The sequence below is a fragment of the Ursus maritimus genome, unplaced genomic scaffold (genome assembly GCF_017311325.1).
Source record: "Ursus maritimus isolate PB19 unplaced genomic scaffold, ASM1731132v1 scaffold_33, whole genome shotgun sequence".
In the NCBI taxonomy this organism is placed as follows: Eukaryota; Metazoa; Chordata; class Mammalia; order Carnivora; family Ursidae; genus Ursus; species Ursus maritimus.
Genome location: NW_024425897.1, coordinates 56,949 through 73,526, shown reverse-complemented (window position 1 = coordinate 73,526; position 16,578 = coordinate 56,949). Strand labels below are relative to the sequence as shown.

At 49.2% G+C, this 16,578-nt stretch overlaps 1 protein-coding gene across 14 annotated transcripts in view; it reads right to left on the bottom strand.

Moving 5' to 3' along the window:
- The window catches only part of IGLL5 (immunoglobulin lambda like polypeptide 5), a 174,959-nt gene that overhangs the window by 109,069 nt on the left and 49,312 nt on the right, over nt 1–16,578 (bottom strand). For 2 of the 14 annotated variants that reach the window (XM_040619468.1, XM_040619477.1), the window contains exons 1-2: nt 1,829–1,973; nt 1,147–1,441 (exon numbers count right to left, since the gene is read on the bottom strand). The exons of 9 other annotated variants lie outside the window; for them this stretch is intronic. In XM_040619468.1, coding sequence (XP_040475402.1) covers nt 1,147–1,441; nt 1,829–1,874 — 341 coding nt within the window. In that variant the 5' untranslated portion in view covers nt 1,875–1,973. Of the gene's footprint in view, nt 1–1,143; nt 1,442–1,828; nt 1,975–16,578 lie in introns of those variants that run through there. 3 more of the 14 variants (XM_040619440.1, XM_040619462.1, XM_040619450.1) reach the window with 3 other exon arrangements.

Genomic DNA, 16,578 nt, shown 5'->3' with positions numbered 1-16,578 from the left:
TCATATATCTCATTTTTCTATCCATTATAAATCACAACCTATTGTTCTTATTTCTGCTTAAACAGTTGACTATCTTTTATAGACAGTAACCAATAAAATCTTATTATATTTATCAATATAGTTTTGATATACGACGCTTAGTATAACTTTGCATAGATTCACATTTCTGTGTCACCCTCTCCTTCTGTCCGAGGGGTGTCCTTTACTGTCGCTGCGGGTCTGCGGGTGATCCGGTCTGAGATGTTTAGTCTGAGAAGGGTTTATTTTGTTTTCAATTTTCAATGACCTTTTCCCTCAGTAAACATCAAAGTTGACAGGTATCTTCTATTAGTACTTTGAGACCATTGCTCCCCTGTATTCTTGCTCACCCAGCTTGAGACGAGGAAGGTGCTCCCACCACGATGCGAGCTCCTCTGTAGCCACTGGTCTCTCCTCTCTGGCCATGAGAGCGTCTGCATCACTGGTTTGTAGCCATTTCATTACGACGTGTGTGGTGCTGTCTCTCCTGTTCCCTTGTCAGAGGTTTTTTGAACTTTTGGCTAATAGGTTTCACCAAGCTTGGAATATTTTGGTATTATTTCTTCAAATGTTTTTCTATTAACCACCTGCTCCCCACCTTCTCTCCCTTAGTTACTCCAATTACACACTTGAGGCTGCAGGAAGTTGTCCAGAGCACACCGGTCTTTATTCATCTTTTCCAGCTTTACTCTTTCTGTTCCAACTGAAGACTTTTCATTGCCATGAAATCAAGCTCACTAATCTCTTCTTTTTCTTGCAGCAATGCATATGCTGACAACATCACAAGGTGTTTCAGATCATATAATTTCATTTAGAGATGTTTTAAAACATTGGTCTTAGAAAATATCTTCCGTGTCTTCTTCTCACGTGTTCAGTCATTCCTTCACCTCCAGTCAGAAATGAAACATAGTTAAAACTACTGTGCTCGTTCCCTTCTCTGATTCACCTTGTGCAGAACCTGTCGGGTGCACTGGTGGGGAGAGAGGAATGGGGACCTCAGATCTGATGATCCGAGTGAGACCCACTCCCTGCTCTGTGTACAGGCCTCCTGGGGCCGGAGGAGAGTGTGACACAGATGGAGAAGAGGTTTGTGTCTCACTTCCCCATCTGTCCGTGTCACTGTGAGCATAAGCACTGCTGTCATAGGTCTGACAGTAATAGTCAGCCTCGTCCTCAGCCCGGGCCCCGCTGATGGTCAGGGTGGCCGTGTTCCCTGAGTTGGAGCCTGAGAACCGGTCAGGGATCCCTGAGGGCCGGTTGCTATCCTTATAAATAATCAGCATAGGGGCCAGGCCTGGCTTCTGCTGGTACCAGTAAGTATATTTATCTCCAATGTTGTTTCCCCCACACGTGATCTTGGCGGTCTGTCCCAGGTTCACCGACATTGAGGGGGGCTGAGTCAGCACATAGGAGGCCATGGAGCCTGCAAGAGAGAAGATGAGAGGTCGGGTTCCAGCCTGAGGTGTCTCTCCTGGATATTCCCACCTGCTGGCTTGAGCTCTTTCAAGTCCCTAGGCCATTTCCACCCTGCTGTCATCTTAGATCCTGGGCCCCCTGGACCTGCCTGGTGGATGGAGCCTTTGAACAAAAGAAAAAAAAAACTACCCCCTTTCTATGGGCAGGTGCAGTCCATGGGGCTTACAAGGAGCCAGGGAGCACAGTGGGGGGTTATCACTCCACCAGCCCCTCATCCCACAGCAGGGCCTCAATCATCCTGCCCCCCACTGACAGTCCACTGCTGAGCTCAGAGTCAGGGCCTGGATTGTCCCAGAACCCAGGGCTGGGGTGGGGGTGAGCCTGGGCCCAGGACCTGTGCAGTGAGCCAGGAATCCGAGGAGGAGAGTTGTCCAGGCCATGGTGCTGGTGCCTTGATTTTGCTCCTGGATGCCCAAGGCTGAGCAGGGTTCCTCCCAGGTCTCTCTTATCCCCTTGCTGGAGACACTTGCTGGTTATGCAAATCAGCCAGAGCCCAGGGACTGCAGCTGACGGGCCTTGTGGTTTTAGAAATGGGCTCAGCTCCAAGAGGCAGAGATGGGAGGGTACAGCCCCTGCAAACCCATCTTCAGCCCTGGGGATTCTCATTCACCTGTGTTCCCATATTCCGGGGTGCAAGTTCTATTCCTCTCCTTGTCCTGACCTGGCCCCTCGGCGGGTATGAGCACAGCAGATCTGGGAGGTGGAGTCTGTCTGTGTTTCCTGAACCCATCATAGAATGTTTCCTCTCTAGGTACTAGAGGATCATAGGTCAGTGTGTGTCCTACCCCTGGTCTGTGTTGCTGAACATCAGAACATTAACAAAATTCCTCCCTTGCCAGGTGCACGTGGATTTTTAGGGAGTTACTGAGGTGCTGTTGGATTCTCTGCCACGGGAGAGCTCCAGGGACAGTTCATAGATGCTGTGCCTCAGTATCCCCAGGGTGTGCTCCGTGCCAGGGACAGACCCAGTGCCTGAGCAAGGACTGACAGTGACTGAGTGTAGCGGGAATGGGGTGGGTGGAGCGTCGTGTGGCCCTGGACCTGTGCTAGAGACAGAGACAGGTTGCACAGAAGAGACATGAGAGACCCTGAGTCAGAATTTTACATCAGAGCAAAGGTGATAGTGCAGAAAACCTACACCTTTACCTTCTGGTCTCAGGTCCTGGTGACCAGCCCTCCATATAGGAGTCCTGAGGCTTTGCCTGGTGATCTCTGCTGCCCCCTAGTGGCCGCTGCACACAGGAGGCTGGAGGTGCAGGGAAGTCCTTCCTCCAGGTGGAGAATCAGAACCCACTCCTCACATCCCGATTCCCCCTCATCCACGCATGCTGGCCTCAGGGGAGGATTTGCTCTTCTCTGTGGGGCCCCTGCCAGCCTCTGGGCCAGGCAGGAGGCATCAGATTATCCATGAAAATAGCAAGAGGCTTATGTGAAGAGAAGGTTGGCCCATCTGAGGTGTCAGGGCTCATGTCTTCGGAGTGGTGGGTGGTCATGGGTGTGGTTCTGGGGCTGGGTCCCTGGGGACACAGGACTCAGGGATGGCCTCTCCCTTGTTCTGGCTGCTGGAGCACCTCAGAGTGTGACGATGCCTCCTGCCCCAAGGACAGACACAGGAGGACACTCAACCAACAGGAACGTCCTCAGACCCAGCTTGGTCGGCCATGGGTCCCACCCTGGGAGATCAGTGTGAGTAAGACACAAGTCTTTCTTGGATCCTGCCTTGGGCGGAGCAGCACAGAGGATGCAGTTGCTTTGGTGAGACGGCACACAGTCACCAACCCCGCCTACCTGTATCTCGTCTACTATAATCACTGAGAAGTCACACTATTGCTATTCTCAGGTCTGTGTAGGTCAGCATTGACCCTGTGGCCCAGAGCTAGGCCATCGATGAGTCATTCCACTGGGGATCTTTTTGGGGAGTTTTGTCTGTGAATGAAAGGAACAGACTAGATTTATGCAGTGCTCTTTCTCTTGTACCCGTTTGTGAGAGCTGGAGCTGCAGCAGCCATCCTGAGGTGTGTTGTCAAGAACAAGGCAAAGCAGAGCCTCCATAGTAGTGATGGTGGGAGAGAAAGTGAGAGGGTTTGGCACACGTGTGACCCAGTGAGGACACTTCTATGAACAACTGAAACAGAGGAAAAACCACAGGGCTGGTGTAAGAGGTTCCCTTGTGATGGGCGGTCAACTTGGATATTTAACTATATTAGTCCTGCAGCACTCATCCGGGACACCCCTGCATATATGGGTGGAGGACATTCTCCAATAATTCAACATTTGAGGCGAGTCCTTGGTTTATTTCACCTGGACAGAGATCAGGACAGAAGTGGCTTTATTCTAACCTAGTCTCCGAGTCAGTTTGACTGGATGGTCAGAGACTTGGAAGAAACACAATAAGGAAAGTGGTGAAAGATGTTTGAGGAAGACGTATGTGAGGAGAACCCACCCCCAAATGAATACAGAGTTATTTGTGCTCCATGAAAATGCCCACAAGAGTGTGTCCTCAAAGGGAAACGGTGTTAATAATCTGCTGGATAATGTGACACATGTGAGGAGAGTGTCAGCCTTCTTGTCCATCCACTCTTGAAATGGTCCATTTCCCTTAGCAAAGTGGCCATGTTGCAAGTTGGGAGGTTATTCATGGGATAATCCCTAGGGAGTTCCACTCATAAAGCTGACATGGCTATGGCCACTTTTCAGGACCACTCTGCCAACAGCAGAGACCAGCCCTGAGTTCCCAGGGCGAGACCCTTCCCTTGGGAGTCAGCCAGGAGCCTGGTGGCAGATGAATTACATCAGACCTCATCCATCATGGAAAGGATAGCTCTGTCCTTATCGGAATAGACCTTTCCGTATAGGGACTTGGCTTCTTGGACGGCAGTGCTTCTTCCCAAACTGTAACCCTTGGACTTAATGCCTCACCCACTGTTCTAGTACACAGTGCAGCTTCTGTCCAAGGCTCACAGTTCACACCAGAAAAAGGGCGGCAGTGTGCCGAAGTCCATGGAGCTCACTGGTTGTACCATGTTCTCCACCACTTGAAACAGCTGGCTTGAATGAACGGACTACTGGCCTCTTGCAGACCTGTTACTGTCCTGCCACATGACAACCCCTTGCGGGGCTGGGGCAAGATTTGGAAGGAGGTCTTATTTGCACTGAATCTGTGTCCAATATGTGATGTTGTTTCTTCCCTAGCCAGCGTTCATGGGTCCATGAATGAAGAGGTGGACTTGGGAATGTCCCCACTCACTGACATTCTGGGTGACCCACTGCAAGATTTTCACTACTTGTCACCGTGATCCTTCAGTCTGCTGCCCTCGAGGTCTTAGATCTAAAGGAGGACTGTTTCCGCCCAGTTCCAGAACGTGATTCTATTCAACTGAGAACTGAAATGTCCCCTTGTCACTTGGAGCTTGTCATGTCTCCATGAATGTCTCTCTGTGTGTGCTTCCAGCCTGATCTCCATCCCCAACAAAACCCAGGGAAGAAAACATGAAACATGGCAGCACCACCCTGCCTCCTGCACATGCACTCCTGATCCACACGGTGCAGAGGGTGCCTGGAGGGCTGGGTTGCGAGAGAGGTCTGGGAATCTCAGATCTGGTGACCTGGCCAGACTTACTGTGGTTTGCCCACAGTCCTTCTAGGCTGAAGGAGAGTGTGATACAGATCGGGAAAGGGTTTGTGTGTCACATCCCTGTCTGTCTCTGTCACTGTGAGCATTAGCACTACTGTCTTACACCTGACAGGAGTAGTCAGCCTCGTCTTGGCCGTGGTCTGCTGGTGTTTAGGGTGGGTGTGTCTTCCAAGTTGGAGTCTTAGAATCAGACAGAATCCCTGAGGGAAGCTGCTATTGTCGGATATGACCAGGACTGGGTCCTGTCCTGGCTTCTGCTGGTACCACTGTACACCAGATCTCTATACTGTCTCCCTGACAGGTGATCTCTGCCATCTGTCCCACGGTCACTGAGCGCAGGCCAGCTGTGTCAGTACCCGGGAGGCATTCAGGATCCCAGCCATGGGGCTCAGCTGGGTACTTGTAGAGCTACAGACAACACCTGACTCAGGGAAAGTTGGTCCTGTGGCCTCAACTCCTACCCTTCCTACTTCATGTCCCCTCTGTGTCCCCGAGCTGCACTCTGGTCCCAGCCTTGGCATGTTATCATTCTGACACTTGTTCACCACGGTGCATGTGGGAATTTACTTGTTATACAAGCCCCTGCTGTTGGAGATTCATCACAACCTCTAGTCTATTTCCACACAATACTTCTGTCTCTGTAACACCCCATCCCAAGGAGACTAGAGACCGGCATTGTTAACAGTTTTTTTTTCATCCGAGTTCCATGTAAACTTGTGAAAAGTCCCAGAACCCACCCCAGACTGAGGGACTCACTTCAAGCTCTGTGTCTCTGTGAGGGTCCCCAGGGTCACGACTTTGCACACAGAGTGAGCTCTGGGGACTGGAGAGTCAGGGGTCCCTCCTGGGAACTGGGTTCTATTACTGGAGCAAGGACAGCACAGGGACCTGAGAAGGGGCTTGAGGCCATGGGAATCACTTCACTCTGGAGACAGTCTCACAAGGAGGCTGCAGACCCTCCTTCCAGGGACCAGGGGCTCCGAGTGTCCCACCTCCCATCCCCTGAAACACTTGTGAGCAAGGAAGCTACAGCCCCGGGTCTGAGTCCACCTGGAGGTGGGGAAGGAGAGGGAGAGGGTGAAGGGTCAGGGAATCTCTGGATGTGCCCAGCACTGAAGGGTCTGTTCCTTGGGACCCCAGGTGGAGAGTGAGGTGACTGGAATTTCCAGGTGAGCTACTCACTGGGTCAGGAACCCTGTCAGTGTCCTGGGTGACACTGTGAGTCTGACCCTCAGAGTGTGGTCCCTGGAGCCTGAGGAGTTAGGATGGAGCACCCCAACAGTCTCTGAGGACTGACCCTTAGACAACCTGCTGAACCCCAGGCCTGGTGTCCTTGTGAGGCTCCCCCTGGGCAGCCCCAGCCTCTGTCCTGCAGCAGCACTGCTGCCCCCTGCTGGTGGAGGAGGACTCAGACCCTAAACTTCCCTCCTGCAGGTCACCTCAGCACCTGTCACCTGAGGTTGTGGACCAGGGTTTCCCGCCTCCCACGGGCACCTGCCCCCCTGCCCTGCACAGCCCAGCACAGAAGGTCACATACATGCTGCAGGAAGCAGGACACGTGGGATTCCTGTACTTGTCCCTGGGTTGAAACGCCTTGGCCTGGCCCCTTGTGTTCATACAACAGGGAGAGTGCAGGGTACAGTGGAGTGCATCTGAAAAGGTCAGGGTGCAGACAGACCTGTGTGATGTCCCACAGCCAGCAGATTCCTGCATATTTAGGAATCAGGACTGGTGCTTCCTGCATCCCCATCAGTGTAGTTGGGTCATCAGAGCAACAGGTGATGCTTCTGGAGCTAAGTTCAGTTGTGAAGGCAAACCTTCAATTTTGATGTTATTGGTTTTATTTTTTACTACATTTTTATTATTCCAGCCCGCATCTGCTGGCGTGTGGTGTGGGAGGATTTTTACCGTGGCCTAGTCTGTGGTTTTGTGGAACCGGAAACCTGCTCACTCAGAGTTTGATCCAATCGCACAAGATGCAGGTCATAGTGCAGCTGACAGCTTGTCCTCGGATTCCCACAGAGGGAGACAGGAGACTCCACCTCCAAGGTCGACTCTCCAGGATCACATGGAGTCTCTCTAATTAGTAGGACACTTCCACTGTTATGTATCATTTGATTTTAAAAAATGTTTCTTACTTGAGATAAGATTCCCCATTTCACAGCAGGTGAAGCGAAAGCCCAGAGAGGCTCGCTTCCCAGAAAAACAGAGAGAAGTGGGGGTGAGTCCAGGAGAGGAGTCCAGGCGTACTGGATACAGACCCGGAGCTCTTGGGGACAGAGCTTGGCCAGGACATGAGGGAGTGCGAGGCCAGGCCTGGCTGCAGGGCTTATGTCACCAGACTCACTGTCATCCCCAAACTGGCTGGTCTATAATGGAGCCCCTGAGCCTGCACGTGGGGAGGGTCCATGGGGTCTTGTCCCAGGTTAGAGCTGGAGGTTCTGTGAGGCCAGTGGAGGCTGTTTGGCTGTGCAGGGTCCTGGCCTGGGTCCTGCTGGCTCTGCTCTGCAATATTGCTTGGTCCTCTCAGTTCTGAGCAGGTGGGAATGACAGGGGTCTCATGGTCACACTACCGGGGACAGATGATTATTATAGGGGATGGTCAGTTCTGTCATTTTGGGAGCCTGTGGGACTCATTCTCAAGGGTCCCACCCCTGCAGCATCTTCTGGCCTAGCCGAGGGCCAGGCTCATGCTGCAGTCCTGTGGGTGCTGACCCTGTGGCACGGCTTGGGGGCAGGTCCTTGGAGAGTGAGGTGGGGGAGAGGGTGAGGAGGGGCATCAGCTAAGGGTTCAGGCCATGGTGGAGACCTCAGATTTCTGTCTTCTCATTCCGCCACTGAGCCTGGCTGCCCCAAACCTCTCTCATGCCCTCTCTGGTCCCCGTGAGAACGTTCCCTCTCGGGCTGGTGGAGAGAATCTCTGCTTCTGGGCGGGCTTCATGGGTGGTTCATGTGGAGAGCTGCCCATCTCTGGGCTCCATAGGGGAGCTCTTGTCACTGCGTGTTTGAACATCTTAAAGGCTCCAGTCAGAAGGGGGCTATGAGGATATTCTATTAGCTATGCTCATGCAATATGCCCTGTGAAGATTTCTTCTTTTCTTTTGTGTGTAAAATACATAACAGAAAATGTTTCATTCTTATTATTTTAAGGTTCACTTTATCTTCCCAGATTTTCTATCTGCTCCCTGAGAATATTTCATGTCCCACATTGTGGAGCAGAATTGGTGGGAATTGTCCTGAATTTTTGCTTAGATTTTAGTGTCATTTCATATACTGTGGGGATCTTATCTGCAGTATCTACTTGGGTGTTACTGTGAAACTCAGTTCAACAACCTCTGACAATCTGCGCCTTTTAATAGTGGTATAGACCATTTCCTGCATGTGACTAGCGTCATCATTTCAATATGGCATCCACGTATTTATTTTCTATTTGTCCCATGTTGTCTTTGCTCTGTCCATTTGTCTGTTCTATTTTAAGTAATGGAACATTTTTTTTTATGTTTTTAGGCTTTTGTTGGTTTTTGTGTTTTGCTTTTTGTTGTGTTTATGAGCTATTAGTGCGTGCGGTCCTCTGATCAGTGACTTGTAATTGTCTACATTCAGGTGGTGTTATCCCATCTTATATGGAATATAAGAACCTGATACAGATATTGACCCTCAATTCCAGAGTCATGTAATCTGTGACACATCAGGAAAAAATTTTCAATGGGAAAAAGACAGTATCTTCAATAAATGGTGCTGAGAAAAGTGGACAGCTATATACAGAAGAATGAAACTTGACCATTCTTTTACACCATACACAAAAATAAACTCCAAATGGATGAAAGACTTCGATGTGAGACAGGAATCCATTAAAATCATGGAAGAGAATGCAGGCTGTAACCTCTTTGACATCGACCACAGCAATTTCTTTCATGACACGTCTCCAAAGGCAAGGGAAACAAAAGTGAAAATGAACTTTTGGGACCTCATCAAGATAAAAAAAACTTCTGCACAGCAAAGGAAACAGTCAACAACACAAAGAGGCGACCCATAGAATGGGAGAAGATATTTGCATTGACACTACAGGTAAAGCCCTGGTATCCATGATCTAGAAAGAACTTCTCAAACTCAACACCCAAAAAACAAATAATCAAGTCTAACAATGGACAAAAGATATGAACAGACCCTTTCCCAAGGAAGACATACGAATTGCTCACAGAAACATGAAAGAATGTTCACCATCATTAGCCATCTCGGAAATTCAAATCAACACCACATTGAGATACCACCTTACACCAATTAGAATCCAAAAATTGATAAGGCAAGAAACAATTGTTGGCGAGGATGTGGAGAAAGGGAAACCCTCTTACACTGTTGGTGGGAATGCCAGTTGGTACAGCCACTTTGGACAATAATGTGGAGGTTCCTCAAAAAGTGAAAAATAGAGCGACCCAATGACTCAGCAATTGCACTACCAGGTATTTACCCCAAAGATACAGACATAGTGAAGAGAAGGGCCATATGCACCCCAATGTTCATAGCAGCATTGTCCACAATAGCTAATCTGTGGAAGGAGCCGAGATGCCTTTCAACAGATGACTGGATTAAGAAGATGTGGTCCATATATACAATGGAATATTACTCAGCCATCAGAAAGGATGAATACCCACCATTTGTGTCAAAATGGATGGGACTGGAGGAGATAATGCTAAGCGAAATAAGTCAAGCAGAGAAGGACAATTATCTTATGGTTTCACTCATCTATGGAACATAAGAAGTAGGAAGATCAGTAGGGGAAGAAAGGGAAGAAGAAGGGGGGTAATTAGAAGGGGGAATGAAGCATGAGAGACTATGGACTCTGGGAAACTAACTGAGGGCTTCGGAGGGGAGGGGGGTGGGGAAATAGGGATAGGCCGGTGATGGGTATTAAGGAGGGCACGTATTGCATGGTGCACTGGGTGTTATACGCAAATAATGAATCAAGGAACTTTACATCAAAAACCAGGGATGTAGTATATGGCGACTAACAAAATATAATAAAAAAATATTTATCCATATAGTTATGATATGTGATGATTTTTAATCTGGGTGTAGATCACATTTCCCTTTCTGGCTGAAGGTCATCCTTTACTGTCTCTTGTGCTGAGAGTCTGTGGGTGATTAGTTCTGGGAGGCTGTCAGTCTGAGAAGGTTGCTTTTGTCCTTATTTTACGCAATGACATTTTTTCTGGGTAAAGATCCAGGCTGAGAAGTATTTTGTTTTAGCATCTTGTAGCTGTTGCTCCCCTATTTTTCTGTTTATACAGCTTGTAATGAGTAATGAGCTCCCACCATGATGCTGGTTCCTCTGTAAGGAACACAACTCTCCTTTCTGGCTGTGAGTGTATCCGCATCGCTGGTTTGCAGCAATTTCACATAATGTGTGCGGTGTTCTCTCTCCTCTTCCCTGTGCCTGAGCTTCGATGAGCTTCTTGGATACATTGGTTCATAGGTTTCACCAGTTTGAAAACCTGTTAGCTCTTTTTCCCTCAGATACGTTTGCAATTACCACCTGCTCCCACCTCAGTTACTCCTGTTATACATCTTTAGTTGGAGCAAAGCTGTCCTCCCTGCACCAAGACTTTATTCCATTTCTCAAGCTATTTCACTGTTTCATTTTGAACAGCCTCTGTTGCTGTGGCATCAAGGTGACTCGTCTGTTCTTTTGCAGTATCTAATCTGTTGTCAATCTCATCTTTGTATTTATGCATCTCAGAACATAGGATTATCATTCAGGGAAATTTTAAAAGATTTGGTCTTTTAAAAATATCTTCTATATCTGCTTCTAACAGAGTCAGTATTTCATGCATTCACAGTCAAAATATAGTTTTAATAAATGTATCCTTATCCTCTGCTGATCCACCATGTGCAGAGCCTGCCTGGAGGGGTGTGAGGAGGGGGCAGCCTGGTGACCTCCGATGTGGGAACCTGAGCCTGACTGTTCACTGCTCTGTGCACAGGCCTCCTTGGACTGGAGAAGAGCGTGAGATGGACGGGGAAGGGGTTTGTGTCCCACTTCCCTGTCTGCCTGTGTCACTGTGAGAAGTACCACTGTTGTCAAAGGTCTGACAGTAATAGTCAGCCTCGTCCTCAGCCTGGGACCCGCTGATGGTCAGGGTGGCTATGTTCCCTGACTGGAGCCAGAGAATCAGTCAGGGATCCCTGAGGGCCACTCTCTATCGTTGTAGATGACCTGCATGGGTGGTTGGCCTGGCTTGTGCTGGTACCAATGTGCATAACTCCCTAACAGTACAGCTCCAGAGCAGGTGACGGCAGCCATCTGTCCCAGGGCCACTGACACTGAGGATGGCTGAATCAGCACACTGGAGGCCACAAAGCCTGAAAAGACAGAAGAGGACAGGTTGGTGTGAGGTCCAGAGGCTCCTTCCTTGGGTCCCAATACTGATGCTGTGCTAGATCTGAGCTCAGAGTTTGGGGCAAGGTCAGGTCAGGTCCGGTTCAGTGGGGGCTGAGCATTTGCAGAGGGCCTGGGGGGAGCACCTGAGCAGAATGTGAGGATGGGGAGAAGGAGAGGGGTCCAGTCCATGGTGGAGATGCCTGAGTTCCGCCTCCTGAGACCCACAGCACTGCTGGGCTCCATCCCAGCCTCTTTTATTCCTTTCTAGGTCCTTGGGTCAGTGATTGTTAGTACTTATGCAAATTTCCTCCACTTCTGGGGCTCCTAAGTGATGCACCAGTGGTGAGATCAGAACATGTGGCTGAGGAGGAAGAGAGGAGCTCCCAGCTTCCTCCAAGCAGCTTTCATGTTGAACAAACCAATTTGGCCTCCAACATCTGGATTCAGTTAACTTCCTGGTGTCTGAGCACATGAATACCATCTGAAACCACTGTGCTTGGTTGGGGTCTGCCTTTGGCTCCCTCTGTGGTCTTTCAGGAGACTGGCCATGGGGCTGAACTGGGCCCTCTGAAAGATATAGACAAACCCTGATTCAGGGAAAGGTGGTCCTGTGGCCTCATTTCCTTCCTCCTCCTGCTTCATATCCCTTGTACATCCCATGGTACTGACTGTGGCCCCATACCTTCCATGTTATTAGATAGTGGAATTTTCTCTTTAGAATGTTTGTGCATCATTGTCTGTGAGAGCTCCATAGTTAAACTACCACCTGCTGTTGGAGATGCGTCATGTCTCCTAGTCTATTGACATGTGGTGATGTCATCTCTCTGACACCCCATCCCTCAACGGACCAACCCTTAGCATTGTCAACCCTTTGATTCCTTTATGACTCTTCCTCAGTATTTCATATAAATGTGAGAAATCACCCCTGACTAAAAAGGACACTTTTGAGCTTAATGTCTTGTTAGAGTCCCCAGGATTATGTCTTCCCAAAAGATGTGAGCTTCGGAGCCAGGACTAGGGTCCTGCAGGGATCTGGATCCTGTCACTGACCCAAGGACAGCCCAGGAACTAGAGCTGTGGCCTAGATAGTGAGAATCCACTTCATTCTGGGGGCAGTCTCACGAGGAGGCAGTGGATACTTTTTTCAGGGACCAGGGGCTCTGGGTGGCTCACCTCACATCCCCTGAGACACAACTGAGCAAAGAAGCTATAGCCCCAGGACGAGTCTGTCTGGAGGTGGGAAGGAGAGGCAGAGGGTGAGTGGTCAGGGTGTCTCTCGATGTGAAAGCACAGAGGAGTCAGCCCCCCCAGGAACCCTGGTGGACAATGTGGGGACCCATATTTCCCAGGTGAGATACTCACTGTGTCAGCACTCCTGTCAGTGTCCTGGGTGACACTGTGTGTCTGACCCTCAGAATGTGATCCCTGCAGCCTGAGGAGATAATACGGATGATTATGACTTCTTTCTGAGGACTGAACTCTGGACCCCTGCTGACTCCCAGCCCTGGTGTCCTTGTGAGGGTCCCTTGGACAGCCCCAGCCTCTGTCCTGAGGCTCCTGCTGCCCCTCTGCTGCTCCCTGCTGGTGGAGGAGGACTCAGGGCAGGAGCTTCCCTCCTGCAGGTCACCCCACAGCACCTGTCACCTGTGAGGGGGGTATCAAGTCTCCCTCAGGCAGCTGTGCCCTGTGCCCCACCCAGCCCAGTAGAGACAGGACAGATACTCGGTACGGGAGGCATGGCAGGTAAGATTCTTGTAGTTGTCCCAGGATTAAAATGCCATTGGCCATTATTTTGTTACAAAAAGGAGAGTGCAGGGTAAACTGTAGTGCATGTGAAAAGGCTTGAAGTCAGGAAATCTGTGTGATGTCTACGGTCATTGGATTCCTGTCCATGTAGGAGTCAGGTGCATTTCAGCTTCTGCACCATAATCAGTGCACCGGGGTCATTTGCAAGAACAGGGATACTGTTGAAGTTCATTTACACACCTAAATCTTTATTAGTAATATTATTATCACTATGTCTATTACTATTTTTTTACAGCCCCCACATTTTGGAGTTTAGGGTGGGAGCATTTCTACACTAGTGTATGGGTGGTTTGAATGACATTCGAATCTGCTAATTCAGACCTGGATATGCAATTTCACATCATACACATCACACTTTTTTAAGCCCCTTTTCTTGCAGAGTAGGAACAAGAGACTCTTGGACTAGGGCCCATTCACTGAGACCCCACAGAGTTTCTTGTTAATATGATTTCTTCAATATTTTTGTATCATTTAATTTGGAAAGAAAAGTTGTTCTGACATCAGTTTCATCTTTCCCATTTTACAGCACATAAAATTGAGTCCCAGAGAGGCTATATTCCCAGGAAAACAGCGGAGCATGGGGCAAGTCCAGGAGCAGAGCCCTGGTGTGCTGGATTCAGACCCTGGGCTCCTTGGCATAGAGTTTGGCCAGGGTGGGAAAAGCGAGGGTGACGTCAGGCTGCACTGTAGGGCTTGTGACCCCAGACTCTCTGCCATCCCCATCCTGGCCTGGTCTATAAAGGAGCCCCTCAGCCTGCACCTGGGGAGGGTCAGTGCCGTTGTGTTCCAGGTTAAAGCTGGAGGTTCCTGGGGTTGTTGAGGTTGTTCATCTGTGCAGGGGCCTGACCTGGGTCCTCCTGGCTCTGCTCTGCTTTATTGCTTGGTCCTCCCTCTCCTGAGCAGTTGAGAATCACAGGTCTCGTGGTCACTCTACTGGGGAGAGCTGATTATTATAGGGGACCATAGAATCTGCAGCTTCAGAAGACTTGTGGGGCATATTCTCAAGGTCCCATGCCTGCAGCATCCCCTGGGCTGAGCTCAGGGTCAGGGTCACGCTCAGGGTCGTGTGGGGACTGAGCCTGTGTGTTAGACAGCACTGGTTCCAAACTCCGTTTTTGGTCCTTGCCCCTGGAAAATTACTCTGGAGAGACAAGTGATGGTGGGAAAGGAAAGGTAGGTTTATTCAGGAAGCTGGCCATGTGGGGACATGGTAGACAAATGTCTCAGAGACCATCTTCCCCATCCGGGTGAAGCCAGGGGGCTTTAAACAAGAAGACATATGACAAGGGAGGGGCGCCTGGAGGAGAGGCAGGTGCCCAGGTGGCTAGTCCTATGTGGACATGGCCCTGAGCAGACTTGCTGGCATCACTGGCAGGTGTGTTCAAGTGTGCTCAGGCCTGATCTGCGCTTCTCAAGACCAGAGATGAGCAAATCTCCAAGAAAGTAAGTTGGTTCTGCTACAGATCAACGGACTTCTGTCAGCAAGAAAGGAGGACATAAGTTAGAAGCATATTAACTCTTAAGACTGTGGAAACGCTGTCACATGTGGGCACAGTCTGGGGGCAGCGCCTGTGCAGAGAGTGAGGAGTTGGAGCAGAAAAGGGTCCGGGCCTTGGAGGAGGCCCTAGAGTTCTGTCTCTTGAGCCCACAGCTGAGTCTGGCCTCCCCAAGCCTCCCTCGTGCCCTCACTGGTCCCTGTGAAAATGCTTTTTCTCAAGCTGCTGGAGAGAATCTCTGTGTTCCTGGGCGGGCTTCAGGGATCTGGTTCAGTGGAGCCATGCTCACCTCTCCACTCTCCTAGGGGAGCTCTTGTCACTCTGTGTTTGAAAATCGTACAGCCTGGGGGGCAGTGAGGAGGTGAGGGCATTTCTGTAACTGTTCTCATGAAATGTGCACTCTCACCATTTCTTTCAGTTTTTGTGTGTGGAACATGAAATATTCCATTCTAACCATTTGAAGTGTTCTCCTCATCTTCCTTGATTCTCTGTTCTGTGAAATTTTTACATCCTGGATTGTGCAACAGAATTGAGTGGGAATCCTGTCCTGAACTTGCACTTAGTATAAGTCTATTTACTGTAGCTTTCTTATCCTTGGGTGTTACATTCAATTCAACTTGACAATATTTATCTTTTTTTTTTTTTAAGTGGGCTTCACACCAGAGTGAAACTCCATGTGGGGCTCAAACAGGACCCGAGATCAAGACCTGAGCTGAGATCAAGAGTTGGACACTTAACTGACTGAGCCACCCAGACGCCCCAATATCTATCTATCTTTTAGTTGTGGTGCTTAGACCATTTCCTGACTCGTGGGTAGTAACGTTTATTATAGATCATCTTGCTATTTATTTCCACGATGTTCCATCTCCCCTTTGTTCTTCTCCTCCATTCATCTCGCATTTTTTAGTAATGGAGCAAGTTTTTATGATCCATACTGTCTGTCTTTATTGGCTATTTAGCTGTAACCCCTTGCTGTCCTGTCATCTGTGACTTGTCACAGGCTCCATTCAGGTGACGTCACACCACCTGACAGCATCAGACGTTGGAGCCCACTTCCCGCACTCTCTTCTCAGCACTGTGGTAGGAAAGTCATACCCGTCACTGCTGGTGCGTGATAAATTCCAGCATGTGCTGTGAGTAGATTTGCTGCAGACAGTGATTTTCTTTGCAAAGGGAGTTAAGTCATCAAAATAATTCTCCATACTTATCCCTGCAGTTATCATTTCTGACTCCTACAATCATTTTGTAGATTCGGATTCTTTCTGGCATCACTCCGTCCTGCCTGAGGGAAGTCAGTATTACTTCCTGTGTTACGGGTCTGCTGGTGATCAGTTCTGTCAGCTTGGTAGAGCTGAAAAATTGTTTATTTATCCTTCATTATTGAAGGATACTTTCCCTGGTTAAAGAATCATTAAGGGTTTTTTTCGGTATTGTAAATATGTTAATCCACTGTCCTCTGTGTGCATTTCTGCAAAGGAGAAATTTGTTGGGATCCTTGTCGCTGTTCCCCTGAACCAAGTGTCTCTCCTCTCTGGTTGCTTTTCACAGTGTCTATTTTTCTCTGCCTTAAACAATGTGATATTGATGGGGGTTGGTGTGTTGGTTCCCCCCCTCCCCGCATATATCATTGCTTGGTGTTTTTCAAGAATTTGGCATCTGTAGGTTTTGAATTTTCATGAAATTTAGAACATTTGTGGGCAATTATTCATCAAACATTCTTTTCCACCTCCCCACCCTCACTCCCTGGGTTCACAGTCTCATGTGGATGA